Source organism: Vombatus ursinus, unplaced genomic scaffold (genome assembly GCF_900497805.2).
Source record: "Vombatus ursinus unplaced genomic scaffold, bare-nosed wombat genome assembly UNPS02014830.1, whole genome shotgun sequence".
NCBI classification, from domain to species: Eukaryota; Metazoa; Chordata; class Mammalia; order Diprotodontia; family Vombatidae; genus Vombatus; species Vombatus ursinus.
In genome coordinates, this window is record NW_020954608.1 from 30313103 (window position 1) to 30338337 (window position 25235).

The window sequence follows — 25235 nt, forward strand, 5'->3', positions numbered from 1 at the left end:
GGATCACAGGAAGTAAAATGGATAATTTGATTACATGAAATTGCACAAACAAAACTTATAAGCCAAAATTAGGAGGAGAACAGGAATCTGGGGGAAAATTTTTACGCAGATTTCTCTGATAAAGGCCTCATTTCTCAACTATATATAGGGAATGAGTCAAATTTCTAAAAATAAGAGCCATTCCCCAGTTGATAAATGGTCGAAGGCTATAACAGGCAGTTTTCAGAAGAAATCAAAGCCATCTATAGTAACATGAAAAAATGCTCCAGATAACTACTGATTAGAGAAATGCAAATTAAAACCACTCTGAGACACCATCTCAGTTCTGTCAGATCAGCTGACAAGACAGAATAGGAAAACGATAAATGCTGGAGGGGATGTGGAAAAATGGAGATGCTGATGCATTGTTGGTAGAGTTGTGAACTAATCCAGCTTTTCTAGAGAACAATTTAGAAGTATGCCCAAGGAGCTATAAAACTGCTCAAATTACCCTTTGACCCAGCAATACTACCACTAGGTCTATATCCTGAAGAGATTTTTTTAAAATAAGGGATAAGGACCTATTTGTACAAAAATATTTATTGGAGCTCTTTTTTGTAGTGGCAAAGAATTGGAAATCAAAGGGATGCCCATCAATTGAGGCATTGTTTGACTGAACAGGTTGTGGTATATGATTGTGATGGAATCCCATTGTGCTATAAAAAGTGGTAAGAGAGATGGTTCAGAAAAACCTGGAAAGGCTTATATGAACTGATGCAAAGTGAAATGAGCAGAACAGGAGAACATTGTACATTGTAACAATAATATTGCAAGAATGATGAGCTGTGAAAGACTTAGCTGCCCTGTTCAGGACAATGATCTAAAACTATTACAAAGGACTCGTGATGAAAAATGATATCTACTTCCAGAAAAAGACTTGATGAACTCTGAATGCAGATTAAATCATACTTTTTAAACTTTCTTTATTTTTCTTATATTTTAATTTTTTTGTCTATTTTCTTTTGCAGCATTGCTTACATGGAAAAGTTTTGCATGGCTTCGCATGTATAATTAGTATCAGATTTCTTGCATTCTCAGGGAGGGAGAGAATTTGAAACTCAGATTTTTTTCAAACATTGAAAAAATTTTACATGTAATTGGGAAATATTTAATGAAATAAAAAATAAAAACTGTTGAGATTTTTTTTTAAAAAGTATTTTACAGATATATTTAAATAGCAAATTTGTACCGTGTGAAGTCAGTTAGTAAGAAAATGACAGAATTGAGAAATAACCTTGTTTCAAATCTGGTTTTGCCTGTTGTTTGTGTTCAGTTACTTTATAGCTGGGAGATTCAAGTTTAGCAGCTGTCTATCAAGAGTTTTTCCTATATATGATGTCCCCTTCAAAAGTAGAACCAGAAAGTTTTCTTTCTTTTTACTTGAACAACTTTACCTTCCAAATTCTAGGGGAGTTCTCTGCATTTCTTGTGTTGGCAGGTTATTCTACTTGAATATCTGTATTTTAGAAATATTAAAGTTGTTTTTGTTCAGTCATTTCAGTCATGTTCAATTCTTTGTGAACTGATCAGGGCTTTTCTTGGCAAAGATAGAAAAGGAAATTGAGGCAAACAGGGTTAAGTGACTTGCTCAGGATCACGTAGCTGGTAAGTGTCTGAGGCTACATTTGAACTCAGGTCTTCCTGATTCCAGGCCCAATACTCTATCTGTTGCACCACTTGATAATACCTAGTTTTAAAACAACAACAAAAATAAATCCTGGACATCTGATAGTAATACCCAAAGCAACATTTTTATACTAGATACTTGCCACTTGATGGTGCTAGTGTATTAGAAATTTTTATATTTCAATGAAAAGTTAACCAAGAGAGTCTTCTGAGTGCCAATTTCATAATTATTAATCCCAGCCTTTTCTTTATTGTATTTCACTTATTTAGCATCATCCTTACTTGTTTTCTTTGAAGGAAACTCCTTTGTGTTCTTTAATTGAACTGTAACAGTGTACTTTCACATTTAATTGTTCAATATTTTGAATGGAGATAAAATTAGTAGGTTTCTATAGTCAGATATTTTATATCCAAAAGAAACTTGACATACTTTTAGGGAGATGATTGAGTGGAAGATAGCTGTAACTATATATCCACTTTTCTTCTTATAAACTCATACAACATCTTAAAATCTGTTGCTTGATATTATTTTTCTGTGGTTAATGAGTATATGTTTACTAACTTGATAATTATTAACTACAGCAAGTTTACTTTGAACATATACTCCTTCAGACCTTTAAAATATAAATACATGTTTTGTTATTAACTAAAGAAAAATCTATTAGGAAGTTAACTGGAATACCTGAAAGACTCTGATAATTTAACAAGGTTATCTTACTTGTTAATAAAATACACAGTTACTTTGTCCTATGAGATTATGAAATTAATCTTTTAAAGATGTTTTTAATTTACCTTTTCTGATTTCTGTTTTATCTTAAAAATTCCCTAGAATAATGAGCCATAAGATTATATTATATTAATAACAATATATTTATAATAATTTATACATTTGCAATAGCATAATACATTTATAATAATTCATATTATATTTTATAGGTGAAGTCAAACAAGATTTCTGCTTTCTATAAACTTGAAGTGTAAAACAGCTGAAATAGACATGAAGCTTGTATAGATACTGAATACATTAAATGTACATTAACATAACAGTAGTTTTTTTTACACATAGAGTGCTTCTTTCTTTCTTTCTTTCTTTTTTGAGAGTTCCTGAGTGAAAGTAGTCCTGAATTTCGGATTTCGACAGGAACTACTTGCTTGGAGAAAACTTGATGAATTTGCTAGAAATACTGTGTTCCAGCAGAAGGATAGTGGTCTTAGGCTAGTTGATGTGTAGCAGAGAGCGAGACCTTAGAAGCTGCTAATTCAAGCTCCTCATTTTACAGATGAGAAACCTGAGGCCCAGACAGATTAATGAGCCTGCCCAATAACAAAGCTATTAAATGTCAGAACTGGGTTTTGAACTCTGTCCCTCTTACTCCAAAACCAACATTCATTTCACTGTACTTCATTACAACATTTAAAAAAGTTAAAGCTCTGTACATGTACCCTGCCTCAATAACCACCTTGCTTTTATTTTGTATATGTTGTCTCCCCAAAAGAATAGTAAGCTTCATGAAAGAAGGGATGGTTTTATTCTTTTGTCTTACATCACCAACACCGTTGGAGTTGGGCACATAGCAGGATCTTAATACATGCTTTTTTCTTGACTTTTTGATATAACAATTCTGTAAAGTAGATTAGTGGGGTAGAGAATAGCCTTCCTCCACAAAAATAACTCAGATTTTAGGATCATCAGTTTAAAATATGTATTTAAAATGTAAAATTTATATATTTAATATATATATATATAAAATGCATGGCAGCCCCTTGAAAAGAGTGAGGTGGGCTGAAATGCAAAACCTAGAGAACTCTCCAAGCCTTTATCCAAAGCTGAAAGCACTCAACTGTATTGTCAGAGAGTCCCAGTGCTGGATCAGTCTTCAAAAAGTCTTCTTGGAATAAGTTGTGTTTGAGCTAGGTCTGTAGCAGCTAGAGAAAGCATTAGCAACAGGCAGGACATCCAAAATAGAGAGGACAGTCAGCCAGATCAGGAAGACACAGTACTGCCAAGTCAAAGAAGAACACGGCGCTAGCAGTCAGGATTGAGAATGGAGCTGAGAGAGAGAGTAGATAAAAGTAAACCCTGATGACTCAGGGCTTGCACTCTGAACATAATTTACTGTATTTTTCAGCAACTGGCTTATAGTTTTATTCTAACATTAAGTGACTTCATAGTGTTATTTTTTTTAAAAATTGTCTTTTTTCTAATTTTTATTCTTCTTTACCCACTTTGTTATAGTTGCATCTTGCTGTTAGTGTGCAGCTTAGCTCCATCTAATATGCTTGTTCTGATCTGCTGTAAGTCAGACAGCCAACTAGGAAACTTGTTGGAACTATATGTAAAGCAAGAAAAATAGGCTTTAAGTGAGAATTTCTCTGTAAATTAGTAAACAAGCTTTAGTGAATGAATGTACATTTTATCTGCTCAGATGCCTTTTGGGAGGAGGAAGGGGGAAGTTTTATTTTTTAATATTACTGTCCTTTCTCAGTGATTTATCTTTTACTTCCCTCAGCCACTCCAATAGAACCCTCCCTTGTCACTAATAAGTACAGTCAGGCAAAACAAATCAGTGCATTGCTCATGTTTGAGAATACATGCCTCAGAGGTCTTTTGTTGCTTCCTGTTTTTCAGCCGCATTCCAGATAATTGAGCTTGCTAGATAAGTAACTTAGATAACTTTAAGTGTTGAGTTCTTTTTTTGTGTGTGTGTGAGGCAATTGGGGTTAAGTGACTTGCTCCAGGTCACACAGCTAGTAAGTGTCACTGAACTTAGGTCCTCCTGACTCCAAGGCCAGAGCTCTATCCACTGCACCGCCTAGCTGTCCCCTGAGTGTTGTTATTGCTAAGCTTTCTAGTCTATACTCTGCTGCAGTGCTCGATTATTTGTGAACTTGTGGTGGCTTTATTGTCATTTGGTAGTTATATGACAAATGTTTAGGCCAGGGGTAGGGAATCTCTGGCCTCGAGGCCATATGTGGGCTTCTAGATCCTTGGGTACAGACTTTTGACTGAGTCCAAATTTTAGAGAACAGATCCTTTTATTAAGGCGATTTGTTCTGTGAAATTTGGTTTCGGTCGAAGGGCTGCACTTGAGGACCTAGAGAGCCACATGTGGCCTCGAGGCCACCAGTTCCCCACCCCTGGTTTAGACTATTTCAAGGTTTTATGTATTTTTACATTAAGGTCATTAATAATGTTTAACAGATATCATCAGTAACATTGTAAATATACTCCAAAAAGCATTATAACTTTCAGAAAAGAACTTTGAGTGTTTGTGTAAGAGGATCAGCTTTTAAAAAATTTCTATAAATTATTTACTTTTGTTGTATTTTATTGTGGTATCTGCTAATATGTAGTTAATATATGCTTTTTTTACATTCACCATAATTGTGTGAACACATAAGGAAACTTATGTTTAAAGGAATTAATTCTGATATATCCTTTCCTTTATTGCATGCTATATATGATTTTTACAGGTTGGATTTATTACCATTTTATGCAAGATTGGTTGCCACATTACATCCTTGCATGTCAGATGTTGCAGAGGATCTTTGTTCGATGCTGAAGGGAGATTTCAGATTTCATGTATGTATTTTTACTACTTCTTTTATAGTATCGACAGGCTTAGTTAAAAAAATATCTAATGATCTTTTTGATGTAGTGTTTTCTTTCAGATTGTACAAATTTGCTTCACAACTCAGAAAATGAGGGATTCTTAAACTGGTGTGTGTTAAATGATTTAATGGAGGGATCTTCTGAAGTTATGGCATTTATTGAATTCTCTGCTAGCTCCAAGATCTTAGGCAGCTTCACTGTCAGGTTTCTCTTCTGGTTGAAGACAGACTCGATTATTGTTGTCATCATCATCATCATCATCGTTATTATTTAAACCACAGAATTCACTCTGGCTCCATTGTGTGTTTATGTCAACAAGTTGCTTAGGTTATCTGGAGTCTCAGTATTCCCAGTACTCAGTTTTTGAAGGCATAAGAAACTCTATAGAAACTCCACGAACTCTAATGAGTCTGTTACCGTCACATTTTCCATTCATGCTTTTACCATGTATTTAAGATATTTCTCTGTAAATATTTACAGGCCTTTTTATAGGGAAGGTTTCTAAGTCATATCTCAGTACTTTAGCAGAAAACCAGGAGCTGATATTATACTTGGTGGTTTCTGGGAACTCTCTTCTTTGCTCGCTAGGTTCCTTTGTGCTCTGAGATGAACTGCTGTGCTAACTGGTAGAACCAGTGCAGGAGAAAGAGAAAGAAGACCTGATTTTCAGCCCTTTTAATGCTTTTGTGACCTTGGACAATTCGTTTAAACTGAGATTCAGTAATAATGCATCTTTGACAAGGGAGACTGCCTGGTGAAATTACTTGGCAATAGTGAGAGAAGTGGAAATAGTGACCAGATAAAGAGAGGGATGAAATGGACAATCATTAGAAGGAGGAACAGGATAATAACAGACCTTAGAAAAACCAAACTCCTCCAGCATCTGATCAACACAATCTGATGTTAGATTACTTTTTCTTAAAAAGGTTAAATACTTTTAAGTTCTCTATAAAGGACTATTCAGATTCCTGTATTGTAGTAAACATTTTATCATGTCAGATGTTTCTTATGTGTCTGAAGCAGGATTTGTGAATAAATATTTAACAGAATTTTTATTGGACAGGGTTTCAGTAATGGCAAATGACAGGCTAATTTATGTTGCTGTTTTGTTTTTTTTTTCCCATAGGAAAACATTCATTATTTAGGCTGTTTCATAGGAATGAACTTCATTATTAAAAAATACAGTTTAATGCTTCTACTCTGATCCCTTGATTTGTATCTTTATAACGTTTTTGTTATAATGTATCTTTTTTATATAACCTGGTTATATTTGATTCCTTAGTTGTCTTTCCTGTCAAATATCCAACCAGTTGCCAGATCTTGCTGTTTCTTCCTCCACAGTATCTTACGACTGACTCCTCCTCTCTGCTTACACAGCTACCACCTAAATTGGGGGGGGTCAGAGAAGGGAAGGAAATAGATAAGTACCAGGCATTGTGCCAGTTATTTTGTAAATATCACATTTGAGACTCGCAAGAACCCTTTGAGACAGGGGCACACCATTATCCCCATTTTGCAAATGAGGAAACTGAGGCAGACAGAGGTTAACTGATTTGTCCATGCACACATGTAGTAAGTGTCTGAGGCCTAATTTGAATTTAGGTTTTCCCAACTCCAGATGCAATGTATCTGTATCACCTTGCTGCCTCTCATTCAGACCCTTATTACCTCTCAGCTTTACTGTTGCAGTTGGCTGCATAATTGTTCTTCCTGATTCAGATCTCTTTCCATTTTGAACAATTTTGCCAAAAATAGGTCTGACCATGTCACTGTCCTACTTAACTGACGATGTCACTGCCCTACTTAACTGACTTTGTCACTGCCTTACTAGCGACTTCTTTTTACTTCTAGGATATAATATACTATGATATAATATAATATAATATGATATAATATAATATAATATAATATAATATGATATAATCTTTTAGAGCCATTCACAATCTGGCCTCAACCTGTTTTGTCAGATTCTTTTATACATTCCTCCTCGCTGAGTGACGTAGACAAACTGGTCTTTTCTCAGTTCCACGTACCTGGTCCTCAGGCTTCTGTCTCCATGCATTTGTCCTGACTGTCCCTTGTTAGCTTGGAATGCATTTGTTCCTCACCTCTTCTTCAGAACCTCTCACCTTAACATACAGATAAAGTGCTGTGTTCTGTACAAAGCTTGCTCCTGATTCGGCATCGTCCTTTTCTCTAGTAGAATATAAGCTCCTGGAGAGTAGGGATTTGCACTTGTATCCAAAGTGCCTAGCACAGTGCCTGACACATATCAGGAGCTTAATAAATGTATGTTAGCCTGTAAACAGCACTTATTATATGGCAGGCATTGTGCTAGGGCTGTGGATTCCAAGAAAGGTAAAGGATAATCTTTGCCGTCAAGAACTTACTGTCTAAGGGGGGGAACAACATGCAAATAACTATGTACAAATAAGCTGTATGCAAGATAAATTGGAAAACAAGAATTTATGACCTCTTTTTTTAAACGGGAGTGAGCGCAACATTTCCTGATTTTTTTTTCCATCAGAAGAAATTAACATATTTCAAACTGTTATATATCTACACGCGTCTTTTCCTTTTTTGTCTACAGGTACGAAAAAAGGACCAGATCAATATTGAAACAAAGAACAAAACTGTTCGATTTATTGGAGAGCTAACAAAGTTTAAAATGTTCACTAAAAATGATACACTACATTGTCTAAAGGTTAGTGTTTTGATCATTCCTTTGATTTGATGGATTTATATGGAAATAAAAATGAAGTGCTGTATAAATGGAAGTTAGTAATAATACTACAAGACGCTGCTGTTCATTTATGCATAATTTCAGAATAAATATAGCAATGGGTAGTAACATTTTATTGTAACCCATTGAAAAGGAAGTTTATTATTCCTTTTAATTGTTCCTTTCAAGAATTAGAATTGTTCAATGAGAAAATCTAAAAAAAGATTAAAATTTTAAGTTTAAAGACAAAAGTAAAATTTTGAAACTTCTTAAATGCTGAAATAGGCTTTTTTTAAAAGAATGTACAGAATTCTGAAGTTACTCAATTTATTGGAAAAGATTAAAAATATGGATGTGTTTTCACAGATGCTTCTGTCAGACTTTTCCCACCACCATATTGAAATGGCATGTACCCTGTTGGAAACTTGTGGAAGGTTTCTTTTCAGATCTCCTGAGTCTCACCTGAGAACCAGTGTTCTTTTGGTAAGAGGAAGAAATCTTTGTTTATTTTTAAAAAGTAAAAGTAATTACCAGGGTTGGTCTAAGACATCTTGTTCTTTTATTCTAAGCATAGCCATTCCTTGCTCTACAAGGAATGGCTATACTTTATCTTTATCCCTATTTGAGAAATGCTGCCCTTTGCAATTGGAAAGTATTTTGCTTTTCAGTCTATCTAGTTGAGATAATCCAGTATGATTAAAATTAGTTTTTTTCTGCCTTTACATGCAAATATTTGAGTCCATCACAGACTACATCTTTTCTTTTTTTTTATTAGAGAACATTAGTTTTTTCATCTAACTGCATATTTAGTTTTTCTTAATTTTTGTGGTAGTATTTTAAAATACTGCTCCTGCCAATTTTAATCACCAGGACATTAGCCTAATTTCTTAAAAGGCCTTCTCTTGAGACACAACTTAAGTTCTTATTTTCTATTAGTACAGTGTTGAGGAATGGGTTAATTTAGAACATTTGTGATCGTTTGTGATAATCAGCAAACTAGAACAATGGAATGAATCAGGATTAATGTAAAGTACTACCCTTAGTTTAAAGATTGCACAGCACAAGTGCAAGGTAGGAAAGATAAGTTCTTATGATAAAGATATGGAGCTTAAGTGGCATGTGATATTTATGAGTCAGTGTTATGATATGAAAATAAAAGACCTAATGTGATAATGAATAGCTTTCATATAAATCTATAGGATGCTAGAAGTGATAACTGTATTTCACCATGTAATCATCGCACCCTGTTTTATCGGTCCAAAAATTGGTTTGTTACCTTTCATCGTGTAATTGTCACATGGTATAATTCTATTCCTCACACTACTTAAAAGGTAAACAGAGCAGCATGTTCAAATCTGGTGCATTGCGGGCCTAGAATTCTCAGCACACGCGCATTGTCAGTATATTTCTGAAAGCCAACTTGCGTGGTTTGTGTGGAGTGCTGCAGTGCTAATGGTATTGTCATTCAACCTAATGAAGAGCCATAGGCATAAGGGGAGCAGGTGGGCAGTGCCATGAGTAAATCGTGTGATATGGTGATATCACATGCACCTTCCTTGTGCATCTTCCCATGCTTGCTAAACTATACAGTTCATCTGCCAGCGGTACATTGACATTAGAAGCATGTCTTTCTGATTATGGGTAAATATAAAAACTGTTCTGCGGGCTTCAAGGTGAAAGTGATTGTGTTTACTGTGAACAGCATGGGAACAGCTGTGGAAAGACAGTTTTCAGTGAGTGAAAAAAGTTGATGCGAGACTGTTGGAAACTAAATGACAGGTATTCTCGGCACAGTTTTTAAAAAAGCTTCACATAATGGTCACAGCCCACTTTTTTGCAAAATATTTTGGCATAAAATCTGCTACAATTATGCGGTGAAATATAGTTATTCTAGGGAATGCTTCCCTATTGAGACTGCATTTGTTTCTGGGTCCTTTATTTTAGAAATGACACACAGATGCAGGACCCACAGATATCCAAGTGTCCCTATCCAAGATAAGGACAAAAGGAATAAACATTATGCCATATGAAGGTCTGTGGAAGAAATTGGGATTGTTTGGCTTGGAGAAGAGAATATTGGGAATGGGTAGAAGATGATAGCTGACTTCAGATATTTGAAGAACTGTCATTTGAAAGGATACAGTTATTTTTCTTGACACTAGAGGGCAGAATAGATGCAGGGGGGATGAATTTTTAAAAAAAAAAGCTTTCAGCTCTCTGTAAGAATCACATTCTTAATACTCAAAGGTACATGGAAAATTAGAATACCTAAATACCTAAACAGAAGGTATTGAATTCTTTATCATCTGAAGTCTTTAAGCAGAGTCAAGGTGACTACTTTTTTTCTTTTTTTTACATGAGGCAATTGGGGTTAAGTGACTTGCCCAGAGTCACACAGCTGGTGAGTGTCATGTGTCTGAAGCTGGATTTGAACTGAGGTCCTCCTGACTGTGCCACCTAGCTGCCCCTACATGACTACTTGAAGATGTTGTAGAGGAGATTCTTGTTCAAGTATAGGTTTAATTATGAATTGGATGATTTCTGGTTCTCATTCTGAGATTATATGATCTGTTTCTGTAAAATGTTAAGAGTGAAAGATTTTGAGATTAAGTTATCTTTTTTTTAAAGGAGCAAATGATGAGAAAGAAACAAGCAATGCATCTTGATGCGAGATATGTCACAATGGTTGAGAATGCATATTATTACTGCAATCCCCCTCCAGCAGAAAAAACTGTGAAGAAGAAGCGCCCTCCTCTCCAGGAATACATCCGTAAGCTCCTTTACAAGGACCTCTCCAAGGTTACTACTGAGAAGGTAAATCTTAGTGAAATCATTCATTACTAGAAGTCCTGCTTCCTCCTCTGTGACAATATAATGTTTGTCGTGGACTCCATTCAGTGTTTTTTTTGTTTTGTTTTTTTTAATTGACACAATGAGCAGAGCAGCATGTGATTTCACAGCGCATTTGGGATTATTGTGTTCATAGCCCATGCAGCAGAGATGTAAATTTTTTGCAATTGATATTGTATCCATTATTTAAATTGAGAGGCTGGGATAAAGGGTGTAGTTTGAAGTCTATTCGAAGTAAGATTGGTGAGATCTAGCACTAAACACTTTTGTTTCTTTTGTGATTTGTTCTGTATATTAAGGGTCCATAGAAGTTCAAATTTGAAAGGGCCTTTAAAGACTATCTGGTCCAACTCCTTTAGCTATATAACAATAAGGACATTGGCCTGCTAAGTTTAAGCCAACTGACCAGTCACATTTCTAAGTAGTGGTAAAGCTGGTAGTTAAAACTAAAATCCTTTAGTTGTTTTTTTTTAACTCCTAATCCATTCATTCATTGCTCTTTCTGCTGTACCATATGTCTTTTAGTGATGTGAAGAACATTATACAGTAGTACTAAAAACTGAGGATATATATTTATGCTTTAGGATGTTGTTTTGTTTCTAGGATAATAGCTTCTTGACCTAATCGAGAAATTAAGTTTTTAAAATTTAACTTCTGCTTTACCAGTATGTTAAGATATTTTCTAGTGATTCTTTTTGTCTTAATGCTGTAATTGTTACTGATATGCAGGTATCTATGAAAACCTTGTCTCAGTAATATTTAAAAATTAAAACTTTACTAGTAGAGTTATTTTGGGAAAATACTTGCCAATACTTTAAAAAGGTTTTTGAAAACTTTTGAAAAGTTTTGGAATATTTAGGGGAAAGAAAGAAAATTAACTTTGGAGAATAAAAGGTGACTAAGATAATAAATGATAACTAAGAAAAATCAGTCACTATTTATTAAATTCCCAATGGCCAGTCACTGTGCTGGCCAGACAAAGACAGAAACAGTCCCTACTCTCAAGGAGCTTATGTTCTAATGGGAGAAGTAATTAGATTTATAAATATATACAATAAATTATATATACAATAAATATAAAAGAATAAATATAAATGGATACAAAGTAGTTAAGTACAAGATAGTTTGGGAGGGTGGACAGTTAGGGATAAGCAGAGGCTTCGTGTAGAAGATGACACTTGAGCTATATTTTAGAGGAAGATACAGTCTCTCTAATACAGATGTCAGTCAGTAGGGAGTGCATGCCAGGCGTGTAGGACAGCAGTATAAAGGCACAGAAATAGGGGGTGGAACTGATATCTGTGGGGAACAGAGAGAATGCCAGGGTAGCTGAATTGCAGAGTGTAGGAGGTTGGTAACATCCATTGAGGCTGGAAAGATAGACTAGAGTCAGGTTATGAACCTGAAACATTTGAAGAATGGCATTGCCTTTGACAGAAATAGGAAAGTGTTTATATAGCTTTTATTTTCACATCATTCATTTCTGACTATAATCCTCCTCCCAACACTTCTCAGCAATCCATGCCTTGTAAGAGATTTTTTTAACAAAAAAAAAGCAGTTTAATAAAACTAACAAGTCAGCTGTATCCAATTACATATAGGTATGGATTATTATCCATAATTGTAGTTCTTCAGACATCTTATGAAGGGAAAGGTGGTAAAGCAGTAGTATTTAGACTGGGAAAATAATGGTGTGGGAATGTTGCAAAGCTTTTGAAAGTTAGTATTTTTAATATTCAAAGCAAAAAAGAAAGAGAATGTGAATAGTTGGAGCAATGATAGTACCTAACCTCTAGGATATTGCAAGCTGTTTTAGAATTCGTATTGTTAAGATATATTTCATATTGTTAAGACATTAAAGGTTAAAGGAAATTGCAAATAAATAAATGTTCTTGTTGAAAGAAGACCATTGAATCAGTAAATATTATGATTGAAGAGATGAACTTAACAATTTAGATGCAGGTAGGGCAGCTTGGTAGCAGGCACATTGGATACAGAGCTTGCCCAGAGTCTGGAAGCCCTAAGTTCAAATATCACCTCAGACACTTACTAGCTTTGTGACCCTGCACAAATCACTTAACCTTTGCCTCAGTTTCCTCATCTGCAATGGGAGTGCTAATAGTACCTGCCTTGCACGATTGTTGGATCCTATGAGATAATATTTGCACAGCATTTAACACATTGCCTGACACATACTAAGCACTATATAAATGATAACTATTAACATTATTATTATTATTAATATGAGAATAGGTTGGTGGAGGTGAGTATTGAGGGTAAGAGAGTATCCTCGACTATTCTCAAGACTAATGGTACTTGTATTTTATTTCCAGAAAAAGTTGTTAGGAGTACAGTTTTAGCTAACTGTTAATTAGTGTTAATCTGTTGCCTGTGGAGTTTTTCATGGTAGAATTATTGTTAAAAGGTGCTATATAATTGTAGTCTGGAAGTAGTCATCTTAAACAGATAATCCTGGAGATGCTGAAGAAACTCATTCCGCTTACTACACAGTCTCTTGCATTTCCCCATCTTTCCTCCCTTTACCCTCCTCCCCCCTTCACTTTTTAAGCTGATATCTGTGTGGTTGCCAGGAAGAAGAATGATTGAGTAGAAGAAACTGCTTTTAAAAGTATAGTAATTCTTTAGGATGACATTGATATGTAGTGCAAAATTAAAATTATTTTGCAATAATCAAAATGAGATAATTATCCTACTTGATTTCCTAATAAATAGCACTGCCTATTTTTAAATTTTGCAATTAACTTGAAACAAATATTTCTTATTTAGGTACTAAGACAGATGCGAAAGCTGCCCTGGCAGGATCCAGAAGTGAAAGACTATGTTATTTGTTGTATGATAAACATCTGGAATGTGAAATATAATAGTATTCATTGTGTAGCCAACCTCTTAGCAGGATTAGTGCTTTACCAGGAGGATGTTGGAATTCATGTTGTGGATGGAGTATTAGAAGATATTCGACTAGGAATGGAGGTAAAAGCACTTTTCTGAAAGCCTCCAAAATTTGTTCAAATGGAAAAATTAAAGTAAAAATCTTTTAATTACACAATTAAAAAAATACAATTTTGACTTTTCTATTAAGTTTTTAAGTAATAGGTGAACTTTTGTATCAAGTACTTTCTTTTTGTAATTGCTATTTTGATTAGCATGTTTCTGCAGTATGGATTTCCCAGTCTGTTCTCTGATTTAGAATTACTCGTTTTTCCGTGTCCAGTGTTTATATCCTTTATCAATTTAAGCATATCAATACCATTGTGAGGCAGCACAATGCAATAGACTTGAAATGAGGAAGACTTAAGGTTATATCCAGACTTTGACTCAATAGCTATGTGTTCATAAAGTCACTCACCTGCTCTGAGTCTCAGGCCATTCTTTTAAGATGATGATGTTTTATAAAGAGGTTGGGAACTGTATTAGTGGGAAAAGAAAAATCAGAGGTTTATAGTATAAAAATCATTGTAATAACTTTTAGATTTTCCATTTAAAAGTTTATAATATTAATAAATGTTTTCAGGAACTTTTTTTTAACATATTCCTTAAAATTTAAGTTCCTTTGGATTACAGAGAAACTATGTAGAGTAATTAGGAGAAAGGATGCATTTTAAAATTTCTAGAAATTATGAATTAATTTAATGGTGCCTGGTTGCTGAAATTTATTTGGTGTTGTTATACTTGTACCAATTTAAGCAGTGCCAGACCATAGTAATTGCAGTTTTCTTAGGAAATAATAATTTATGCCCCGAAGTGGGCATTTGGGGGTGGGTGGAATAAGAAAATCTTTTCCTCTTTTTGCTTCTCTGCCAATAATTCAGCTTTTTGAATGGATATGTGAAATTCTACTTATTTACAAACACATACTATGTATGCTAGATATTAAAAGTTTTCTGCTTTTGTTTTTTAAGGTTAACCAGCCTAAGTTTAACCAGAGACGGATCAGCAGTGCCAAGTTCTTGGGGGAACTTTATAATTACCGAATGGTGGAATCAGCCGTTATTTTTAGGACTCTTTATTCTTTTACATCATTTGGTGTTAATCCTGATGGTACTCCAAGTCCACTGGACCCTCCTGAACATCTCTTCAGAATTAGGCTAGTATGCACTATTCTGGATACCTGTGGTCAGTACTTTGACAGAGGCTCCAGCAAACGAAAGCTTGATTGTTTCCTCGTTTATTTTCAGGTAGACATCAGATAAAATACTGATTTTATATATATCATTGAATATATTGAATATGTATATCATTGAATATATTACTAGTCTTCAATAAGTGACTTTTTATTATTCACAATAAATTGTTATTTTAAACTCAGTTATGTTGTCTAATGCAGAAAAGCATCTTGATTTTTCCTTAATTTTTGCTGTTGTCTTCACACATCTGTATGGATATACAGAAATATGGGAATAGTTTATTTGTAGCTTTATCTATAATTTATTAGAATTTCTATTATAATATCATTTTAGTGATGAAATTTTTCCATTGGTTTCTACGGACCTTTTTTATGATCTGTATTCATAGTTGCTGTATTTCCAGATTTATTGGGGAATAGAACCTAGAATTCTTTGACAAGATAATTATTCTAAAAATATAAATGTGGTCATTTTTGGAAGTAATTGTTTGTAACTCAAAACTTTTTATCTTTACAATGTAGGCTTGTGTACTAGAACAAATATACTGTAAATGAGCAGGCAGAAAGGTTAAATGCTTTGATTTTTTATATTTATATGTATGTAGTCTCCAACTTAGAAACAATTGGTGCTCTGAATTTTATAACAGTTAGTTAGACATGAATGTTGTAAGTGTTAGGGTTCCAGGCCAGTCCATAAGTCTTTTTAACCCATAATATAACTAATGTTTAGTACTATATCTACCTACTCTTCCATTCATTCATTTGGTGAGTACATTCCAGTTGAGGATGGCAGGAATACATATCTCCAGCCCCAAAGCAAGAACGTAAAGATATTTTTAGCTCTGGTAATTAATAGCATAAAAAGAAGGTACTTCTAGGTCTTTCACTACTTAGGTTTTATGAAGTGGACAACTAAGCAGAGTTCCTTTTGAGAGTGGAGGCTTTCTCTTTTTTACTTATATATTTATTTTCAGGATTCATTTTTTAAAATTCTCTCCATCCCTCCTCTCCCTCCCCCATCCATAGAGAAGGCAAGTAATATGATATCAGTTATACATGTGAAGTCATACAAAACTTATTTCTATGTTAGCCATGTTGCAAAAAAAAAAAAATGGAAAAAAGGCAAGAAAATTTTTTCAAAAAGTATGTTTCACTTTACACTCAGAGTTCATCATTTCTCTTTCTGGAGTAGATACTATTTTTTTTCCCATGGGTCCTTTGGAATTGTCGTGAATCATTGTCTTGATCAAAGTAGCTAAGTCTTTTGCAGTTGATCAGTGTTACAGTATTGCTGTTACTGTATACAGTGATCTTTTGGTTCTGCTCAGTTCAAATGTCTCCCCAGGTCTTTCTAAAATCATCCTGCTCATCATTTCTTATAGCACAATAGTTTTCCATCACAGTCACATAACACAACTTGGTTAGCCATTCTACACTTGATGGGCGTCCAGTGGGGACTTTTTCAATATTTTATTTGTATGTCAGGACCAATTGTATCATTAGAAAGTGAAAATACCTCTGTGTCACAATTTAGATTTCAGTTCTGCTACAAGATGTCAGGAATAATAAACTACTTCACTGGTAGTATAATGGAGAAAAAAATATTTTGGCAGTATAATTTCCATTTCTACTCAAATTGATACCACAGGCCCAGGCAAGTGAAGAGACCAAAAAAAAAAAAAAAAATCTGTCCCTGAGCAAGAAGATAGACACATCTTTAAAAGTTGATGAAATTAAAGACAAAAGCAGTAGCAGAGAGAATTATCTGGGAGAAATGAAATAAATGAATGAATTTGGGGAGCTAGGTTAGAGATGATAGCTGTTTATGCATTCCCTGAAAAGGAGGCTGTAGGATTATGATCTGGTTGGTGAAAGGGAGTGGACGTCTCAGAGAAATTTGAGCTTTTGAGTGCTTATTATATTACTGTGTTCACAGTAGACTTTTCTTTGCTTTTTTTGAATGTTTGACTTTTAAAATTTTGATTCTTCACCTGCATTTCAAATGTTATACCTTTTAATATTTTAATTGACTTTTAAAAACCAAAACATCATAGGCAAAATAAAAAGCTTTTATCAAATAGGCTGTAATATTTAATCTGATCACTATACTAAAATTTTAAAATACTTAGACTAGAATTTTTTTTTATTTCATAGTAATGAAAAACAGACTAGAGACTTAGGGTATACATTTGGTTTTTTTACTTTTAGTTATCATGTATTGTATTTATAATTAAATTCTGCTATCAGTTTCTCATAGTCAAATATTCTTTCTTATTACCAGCGATATGTTTGGTGGAAGAAAAATTTGGAGGTTTGGACAAAGGACCATCCTTTTCCTATTGACATAGATTATATGATCAGTGATACATTAGAACTGTTAAGACCAAAGATCAAACTTTGTAATTCTCTGGAAGAGTCCATCAGGCAAGTACAAGACTTGGAACGAGAATTCTTAATAAAACTAGGTAAGCAAATAGGGGGGAAATAAAAGTGATTTTTGACAGTTGCCTCTTTTATTTAATAGTATCATCAATTATAGTTTTATATTCGTTGTGATTTATATACCTGGTTCTGAGTTATGCAGTAGTATTAGGTATACCTTCTTGGCATACCACTCATTTCAGTTAATACCAATTTAGAAGAACATAACCCTGAGGGATTCATAGAAAATGTTAGTAAAGGGAAAATATACATTTAAAAATTTTAAACATTGTATATTTTTGGTTACTAATTTAAGATTTAAGACTTTTCTTTGTATTTCAGATATTCTTTAATTTTATTTGCAGTCATCTTAAATTTTAGTAGTAGTTTGTCTTTCATTTTTAAAACTCTTAAAATTTTGTTTATTAGAGATACTGTAGCATATTGGATAGAGAGGTGGCCTTGAAATCAGGGTGACCTGGGTTCATATCCCACCTCTGAGACCTACTGGCTCTTACCCTGGGCAAATAACTTAACTTGTCAGTGCCCCAGGCAGCCTTTTAAGAATGCAAGTTGAAAAGTAATCAACATTGTTAGCGAGAATTTGTTCTTCATCTCGTCAATAAAAGCATAGGTCCTATATTGTTTACCTCTTCCCCTCATATCCCCCAATACTACAGATATTATTAGTATCATTTCCAGGAAAGCTAAGTACTCTTCTGAAAAGTTCACTTACTTACTTTGGTAGAATGCTCCTTGCTATCCATTTATTGTGGAATTTTTGCATTACCAATAGGAATGTAGGAGAAATGGAACTGCTTTTGTTTTGTGATGCATTTATTAGATAGGTCTGTTTTCTAGTACTGTAGTTGTACAACTTGTTTGTGAACTCTACATGAGTGGTTCATCCAGAACTAGTAAAATTAATTTATATATGCAGCTTAGTTGTTTGGATAAAAAGATAAATATAGGCCCTAGCATGTTAAAATTCTCAGAGAGAATGAAACTTATTCTGTTTTTATCATTTAACAGTGCTTAAAACTACGTTGTTGTATTTCTTGTTATCATTCCACATAGAAGACGACCTAGGTTGTAGTATGGTGGACGCTTAAACCTGCTGGATTAGATCGAGTATCAGAATATAGGTTGATATTTCTCAAATTCCAGCACAGGCCTCCTGAGTTTCAGCCCCTGCCCAGTGTCAGAACCTTTTTGTTCTGGTAGTGGAAAGGATACCTTGCTAAGAGATTCATCCTCTAAGTCATTTGGTATTTTTCATTGCTTAGGGAGAAGTTCCTTAAAAATTACTTTCATGGTGAAGAAGAAACTAATTTTTATTTTTTTAAGCTGCTCTTGTATGTCTTTATTAGAGTAAGCTCTGTTTCCTTGTAGAGAACTCCTGATTCCATTGTGTCTGGTATTGAGTAAAAATATTTGTTCCTATTGACTGAGCAACTATTAAATTTCTTTCTGTTGTTTTCAGCTTCACAAAGACTTCTGTATGATCATCCTGTTCTTTTTAAACTCAGTTTCAAGTTATCTACTTCCTTTTCTTTGATAAGTTGTCAAATGCTTATTTTTATAAATTCTAAAAAGAATTCTTATACCACACAATTGTAGTAATAATACAATTCTTAAAATTCATACTTATATGATTTACAGTAGATAAATGTTTATGCATAATTCTTTATACAGATAGAAAAATTAATTCTTTTTTCACTCAATTTGTTTAGGGTGAAAAAGTTTGCCTTTGTTTCTCTTAATGACAACTATTTATTGTGTATCACATTCTTTACCTTTCATATCTATACATTTGCAATAAGTATTAATTACTTACTATACACCAGGCACTGCTGTAGGTGCTAGGAATACAAAAATGAAGATTCACTGAATTCAAGGTTTATAGTTAATTGGGGTGGAGTGACGTGGAGTATATATTCAAGTATTACTACAAAGAAGAAATATGATAAAGGCAATCTTTTTTCTCTTACTTTTTTTATTCCTTTTTTTACAAGGATAGTCCACAAAGATTTTAAGAGGTAGAGCTGTGGAATTTCAGGTATAGTGAACTGCATATACATATATATGCAGAGGCCAAAGACTGTAGCATTAGGTTGAGGACCAGCATATGCCTGGAATGTCTGATATGTTAAAGGGTTGTGGAGTAAAATGAGAATGAAAAGGTAGGTTGGGGCCTGATTGTGAAGGGCCTAAAATTTCAGGCTAAGGAGTTTGTATTTTATCTTATAGGCAGTGGGGAGAGACTGAAGGTTTTTGATCTGAGGAGTAACATGTTCAGACCCTGTGCATGAGGAAGATTATTGTGGCATCTGTGTGAGGGATGAATTGGAGAAAGGAGAGACTGGAAGCAGGAAGACTAGTTAGGAGAATGTTGCAATAGTTCAGGCAAGACGTAATAAGGATCCAAACTAGGATGATGGCAGTATGAGAGGAGAGTAGTATATTAAATAAAATAGGGTAACACTAAGCCTACATTGTTTGTATATCCCCTGTTATAGTTCCTTCTACCCTCTTGTTTGTGTTTTAAAAATATTTCATTGACTTTTTTAACATCACTATCACTGTATACCAAGACCTCCCCTTAGCTTTCCACCATGATCCCCCTCACAAAACCCTCCCTTGCAACAAATAAATATAGTCAAGCAAAACAAATTCACGCACTTTGTCTGGAAAATATATGTATTATTTTACACCTCTACATCTCCACCACCTGCACATGCCCAATCTCATCTGATCTCAGAACCTAAACAGGTTGGTTTGGTACTTGGATAGAAGACCTAGGAATACCAGGTGCTGTAGGCTTGAGGCAGTTAGATGGCTCAGTAGATGGAGCTCTGAGTCTGAAGTCAGGAAGACCTGAGTTCATATCTGGCCTCAGACACTTACTAGCTGTGTGTTCCTAGGTAAGTCACTTAACCTCTGTTCGCTTTAATCCATTGGAGAAGCAAATGGTAAACCACTCCAATATCTTTGCCAAGAAAACCCTATGTTCCATGGAGTCATGAACAGCTGAATGACTAAACAAAAAATCTATCATTTTTGTTCCAGGTGGCAGGAAGCATGATTTGCATTTATCAGCGTTAAGTTTTTCATAGTGGTTTCCCTTTATGTTATTGTAGTCATACCTAGTGTCCCAAAAATTATAATTCAGTTTTAAATTTTAACAGGTTAAAATTGCATTAACAGTTTTGGGACATCGTATAAAAATTGTTCTCGTTTTTTGTCTTCCCATGTTTCTCTGAATCCTTTTTTTTTTTTTGGCGAGGCATTTGGGGTTAAGTGACTTGCCCAGGATCACACATTTAGTAAGTGTCAAGTGTCTGAGACCAGATTTGAACTCGGTCCTCCTGACTCCAGGGCTGGTGCTCTATCTACTGTGCCCCCTAGTTGCCCCCTCTCTGAATCCTTCTACTTCATGTTCTTATGGTATACTAATATTTTGTTACACACACACACGCACACGCACACACACACACACACACCCCCTCCATTCCCTAGTTGATGGGTACTCACTTTGTTTCCAGTTTCTTTGCTACAACAAAAAGTGCTTCTATAAATGTGATTGTACATACAGATCCTTTTCCTTCTCTGACCTTTTTCAGAATGTATGGCTCATAGTGTTATCACTAGCTCAAAGGATATGCACAGGATATCTGTTGTTCAGTATTGTACTGGAAACGTTAGCTTGAGTAGTAAGAGAAGAAAAAGAAATTGAAGGTATTAGAATAGGCGAAGAAGAAACAAAGCTATTACTCTTTGCAGATGATATGACGGATAGAGAATTCTAGAGAATCAAGTAAAAAACTACTTGAAATAATAAACAACTTGAGCAAAGTTGCAGGCTATAAAATAAACCCACATAAGTCATTGGCATTTCTGTGTATCACCAACAGCAAGAGATAGAAAGAGAAATTCCATTTAAAGTTACTGTAGACATTACAAAATATTTAGGAGCCTACTTACCAAAACAAACCCAGGAACTATATGAACACAATTACAAAACACTTTCCACACAAATAAAATCAGATCTAAATAATTGGAAAAACATCAGTTGCTCATGGGTAGGCTGAATTAATATAATAAAAATGACAATTCTACCTAAGCTAATTTACTTATTCAGTGCCATACCAATCAAACTACCCAAAATTTATTTTATAGAGCTAGAAAAAATAATAACAAGATTTCATTTGGAATAACAAAAGGTCCAAAATATCAAGAGAACTAATGAAAAGAAATGCAGGGGAAGGTCGCCTAGCCATACCAGATCTTAAATTGTGTTATAAAGCAGCAATCATCAAAACTACATGGTACTAAGAAATAGAGTGGTGGATCAGTGGAATAGGTTAGGTATGCACGACACAGTAATCAATGACTACAGTAATCTACTGTTTGATAAACCCAAAGACCTCAGCTTCTGGGATAAGAACTCACTATTTGACAAAAACTGCTGGGAAAACTGGAAAACTGGCAGAAACTAGGCGTAGACCAAAATCTCACACCATATACCAAAATAAGGTCAAAATGGGTTCATGATGTAGATATAAAGGCTGATACTATAAGCAAACTGGGAGAGTGAGGAATAGTTTACCTGTCAAATTTATGGAGAACAGAAGAATTCATGACCAAACAGGAGCTAGAGAACATTATGAAATGCAAAATGGATAATTTTGATTACATTAAGTTGAAAAGTTTTTGCATAAACAAAGCCAATGCAACCAAGATTAGGACAGAAGCAGAAAACTGGGAAAGAATTTTTACAACCAGTCTCTCTGATAAGGGCCTCATTTCTAAAATATACAGAGAACTAACTCAAATTTATTAAGAATACAAGTCATTCCCCAATTGATAAATGGTCAAAGGATATGAACAGGCAGTTTTCAGTGGAAGAAATTAAAGCTATCTATAGTCATGTGAAAAAATGCTCTAAATCACTATTGATTAGAGAAATGCAAATCAAAACAACTCTGAGGTACCACATCACATCTATCAGATTGGCCAACATGACATAACAGGAAAATGATAAATGTTGGAGAAGATGTGGGAAAATTGGAGCATTAATGCATTGTTGGTGGAGTTGTGAACTGATCTAACCATTTTGGAGAGCAATTTGGAACTATGCCCAAAGAGCTATAAAAATGTGCATACTCTTTGACCCTATATTAGCATTTATAGGGCTGTGTCCCAAAGAGATCATAAAAATCGGGAAAAGAACCCACATGTACAAAAATTGATAGCAGCTTTTTTTGTGCTGGTCAAGAATTGGAAATTGAGGGGATGCCCATCAATTGGAGAATGGCTGAACAAGTTGTAATATATGAATGTAATGGAATATTGTTGTGCTATAAGAAATGATGAGCAGGCAGACTTCAGAAAAACCTGGAAAGACTTGAATGAACTGATGCTGAGTGAAGTGAGCAGAACCAAGAGAACATTGTACACAGTAACAGCCACATTGTGCAATGACTAATGCTGATAGACTTAGATCTTCTCAGCAATGCAAGGATCTAAGACATCTCCAAAGGTCCCATGATGGAGAATGCTATCCACATCCAGAAAGAACTATGGAGTTTGAATGCAGATCGAAGCACGCTATTTGCTATTTTTTTCCTTCTGTTTTGTTTCTTCTTTCTTGTGGTTCCTTCTATTGGTTCTAATTCTTACTTACAATATCACTAATGTGAAAATATGTTTAATAGGAATGTATATGTATAGCCTGTATCAGATTGCATGCTGTCTTGGGGAAGGAGGGGAATGAGAGAGGAAGAAAAATTTAAAACTCAAAAGCTTGTGAAGTGATTATTGATAAATCAAAATAAATTAGTTTAAAAAAATAAAGTACAAGTTGGACCAAACAAAAATAGGATATGTACAGTTTATCAACTTTTGTGGGGTATAGTTCTGAACTTTTTACAGTGGTTAGGCCACTTGACATTTCCACCAAGAGTGAATTAATTTTCCAGTCCTCCCATCGCCCCTCCACTAATTGTCATTTTCCTTTTTCATCCTTACTGATTTGATGAATGTGAAATGCAACCTTAGAGTTGTTTTAATTTGTGTTTCTCTTATTGTGATTTGTATCATTTTTTGGTTGTTGATAGTTTGCATTCTTTTAAAAACTGCCTGCTGGGGGCAGCGCAGTGGACAGAAGTCCTGTCTTGGAGTCAGGAGGACCTGAGGTCAAATCTGTCTGCAGACATGTAACCCTTACTAGCTGTGTGACCCTGGGCAAGTCACTTAACCCCCGATTGTGTCCCCAAAAAGCAAAAAACAAAACAAGACAAAAAAAAAGACTACCTGCTTATGTCTTTCTTTTTTTTTTTTTGCATTTGCCTATTGTTAAATTCTCTATAAATCTTAAGCATTATACCTTCATCAGAGAAATTCCCTGCAATGATTTTTTCTTCCAGTTACCTGTTTTCCTTCTAACTCTTGCCTTGTTTATGCTTTTTTATTTTATCTGATTCAAATTTTCTTTTACTTTTTATGATCATCTCTATCTCTGGTTTGGTCAGGAATTCTTCCCTCTCTCCATAGTTATGAAAAGATATCCTTTTCTCTTCTGTTACCTATTTCTGTTACCTATTTATGATAATGGAAACTTTAAAGAAGGGCCCTGTGCACATGACAGATCTTAGTAAATACATAGATATCTGTTTCACAGAGGCCCATGGAGGACTAGATTTTGTTTTCCTCAAGTCAGGTAAATGATTAAATTAAAGCCCAACAGGTAACATCTCTGCTTGCCATTGCCTAGGATTTGGGAAGGGCACAGCAGTTTTATGAAAATGGAACTGTTTATTGGGACTGAATGCAAACCAAACCTAATTGAATATATTTCTTCCCTATATACCTTACATTTTAATAATATATCAATTTTTGTGAGTAAAGATATCTGAACAGTTTTTTTCCCAGTGGAAAGTAGACTTAGGATAAGCCTTTTCCCTGCATTTCTTTCCTCCTTTTACTTTAAAAGCAACTTTTAAAAGTTTTCTTACCTAAAATGACCATAGCCATTTTCCCCCAAATACCTGCCCCTCTTCCCTTTATTAAAAAACAGAACAAAACAAAACAATAGTATGCAGAATCAACCAATGCAACATTCTGCACTCTTACTGAAAGGAAAGAGGTGTTTCATCAGAGTTTGGCTGCTTCAAAGTACTTCCTAATTAATCTTTAATATAATATTAACTATTTAATAGTCCTTTAGTATTGCTATAGACAAGACAACTGTCTTTGAAAATAGAAAGTTGATGGATGGAGAAATTACAAAACTTGCTAAAGGTTAAAAGAACTAGCAGCCTCCTATCCACTCTGTTAATGTGTCCTTGTTTCTACATTCCCAGATATGCCCAGTTCTTAATATATGGCATCCTTCTTTTTCTTTTCTAGCTTTCAGTGTTATCTCCCTAGGTGTTTAGTGTGTCAAGAGCATCAGAGACTTTTTTCTAGTTCTGTCTCTGCCAGCTACTTGCAGTGTGACCTATGACATGGTCTTTAAAATGGGTTTAGCAATTCCTCAGTTATCTCATTAGGGTATTTTAACACTCAAAATAATGCATATGAAGATTTTTAAAAATCATAAAGTATGATTATAGTCTTATCACTCTTTACTTGTTCATCTTTAAATATTTTCTGTTTTAGGTTGTCAATTTTAAATGGAAACCTATAACGTCACATGCAAATGGACTCTTAATCATGCTTTTTCAATTTAGTTAAACTCAAACAGGGGCTCTTACTCTGTATAGGGCTCTGGCTAGGCCTTTTGAATAGGAAGACAAAAATAAAATAGATCTTATCCT

The 25235-nt window shown here is 34.5% G+C and overlaps 1 protein-coding gene across 5 annotated transcripts in view; it reads left to right on the forward strand.

The window, feature by feature from the left end:
* The window catches only part of UPF2 (UPF2, regulator of nonsense mediated mRNA decay), a 126601-nt gene that overhangs the window by 69866 nt on the left and 31500 nt on the right, over positions 1-25235 (forward strand). For all 5 annotated transcript variants that reach the window (XM_027838554.1, XM_027838553.1, XM_027838557.1 and 2 more), the window contains 7 exons: positions 5140-5248; positions 7869-7982; positions 8367-8483; positions 10629-10814; positions 13638-13841; positions 14771-15046; positions 17276-17459. In XM_027838554.1, coding sequence (XP_027694355.1) covers positions 5140-5248; positions 7869-7982; positions 8367-8483; positions 10629-10814; positions 13638-13841; positions 14771-15046; positions 17276-17459 — 1190 coding nt within the window. The remainder of the gene's footprint in view (positions 1-5139; positions 5249-7868; positions 7983-8366; positions 8484-10628; positions 10815-13637; positions 13842-14770; positions 15047-17275; positions 17460-25235) is intronic.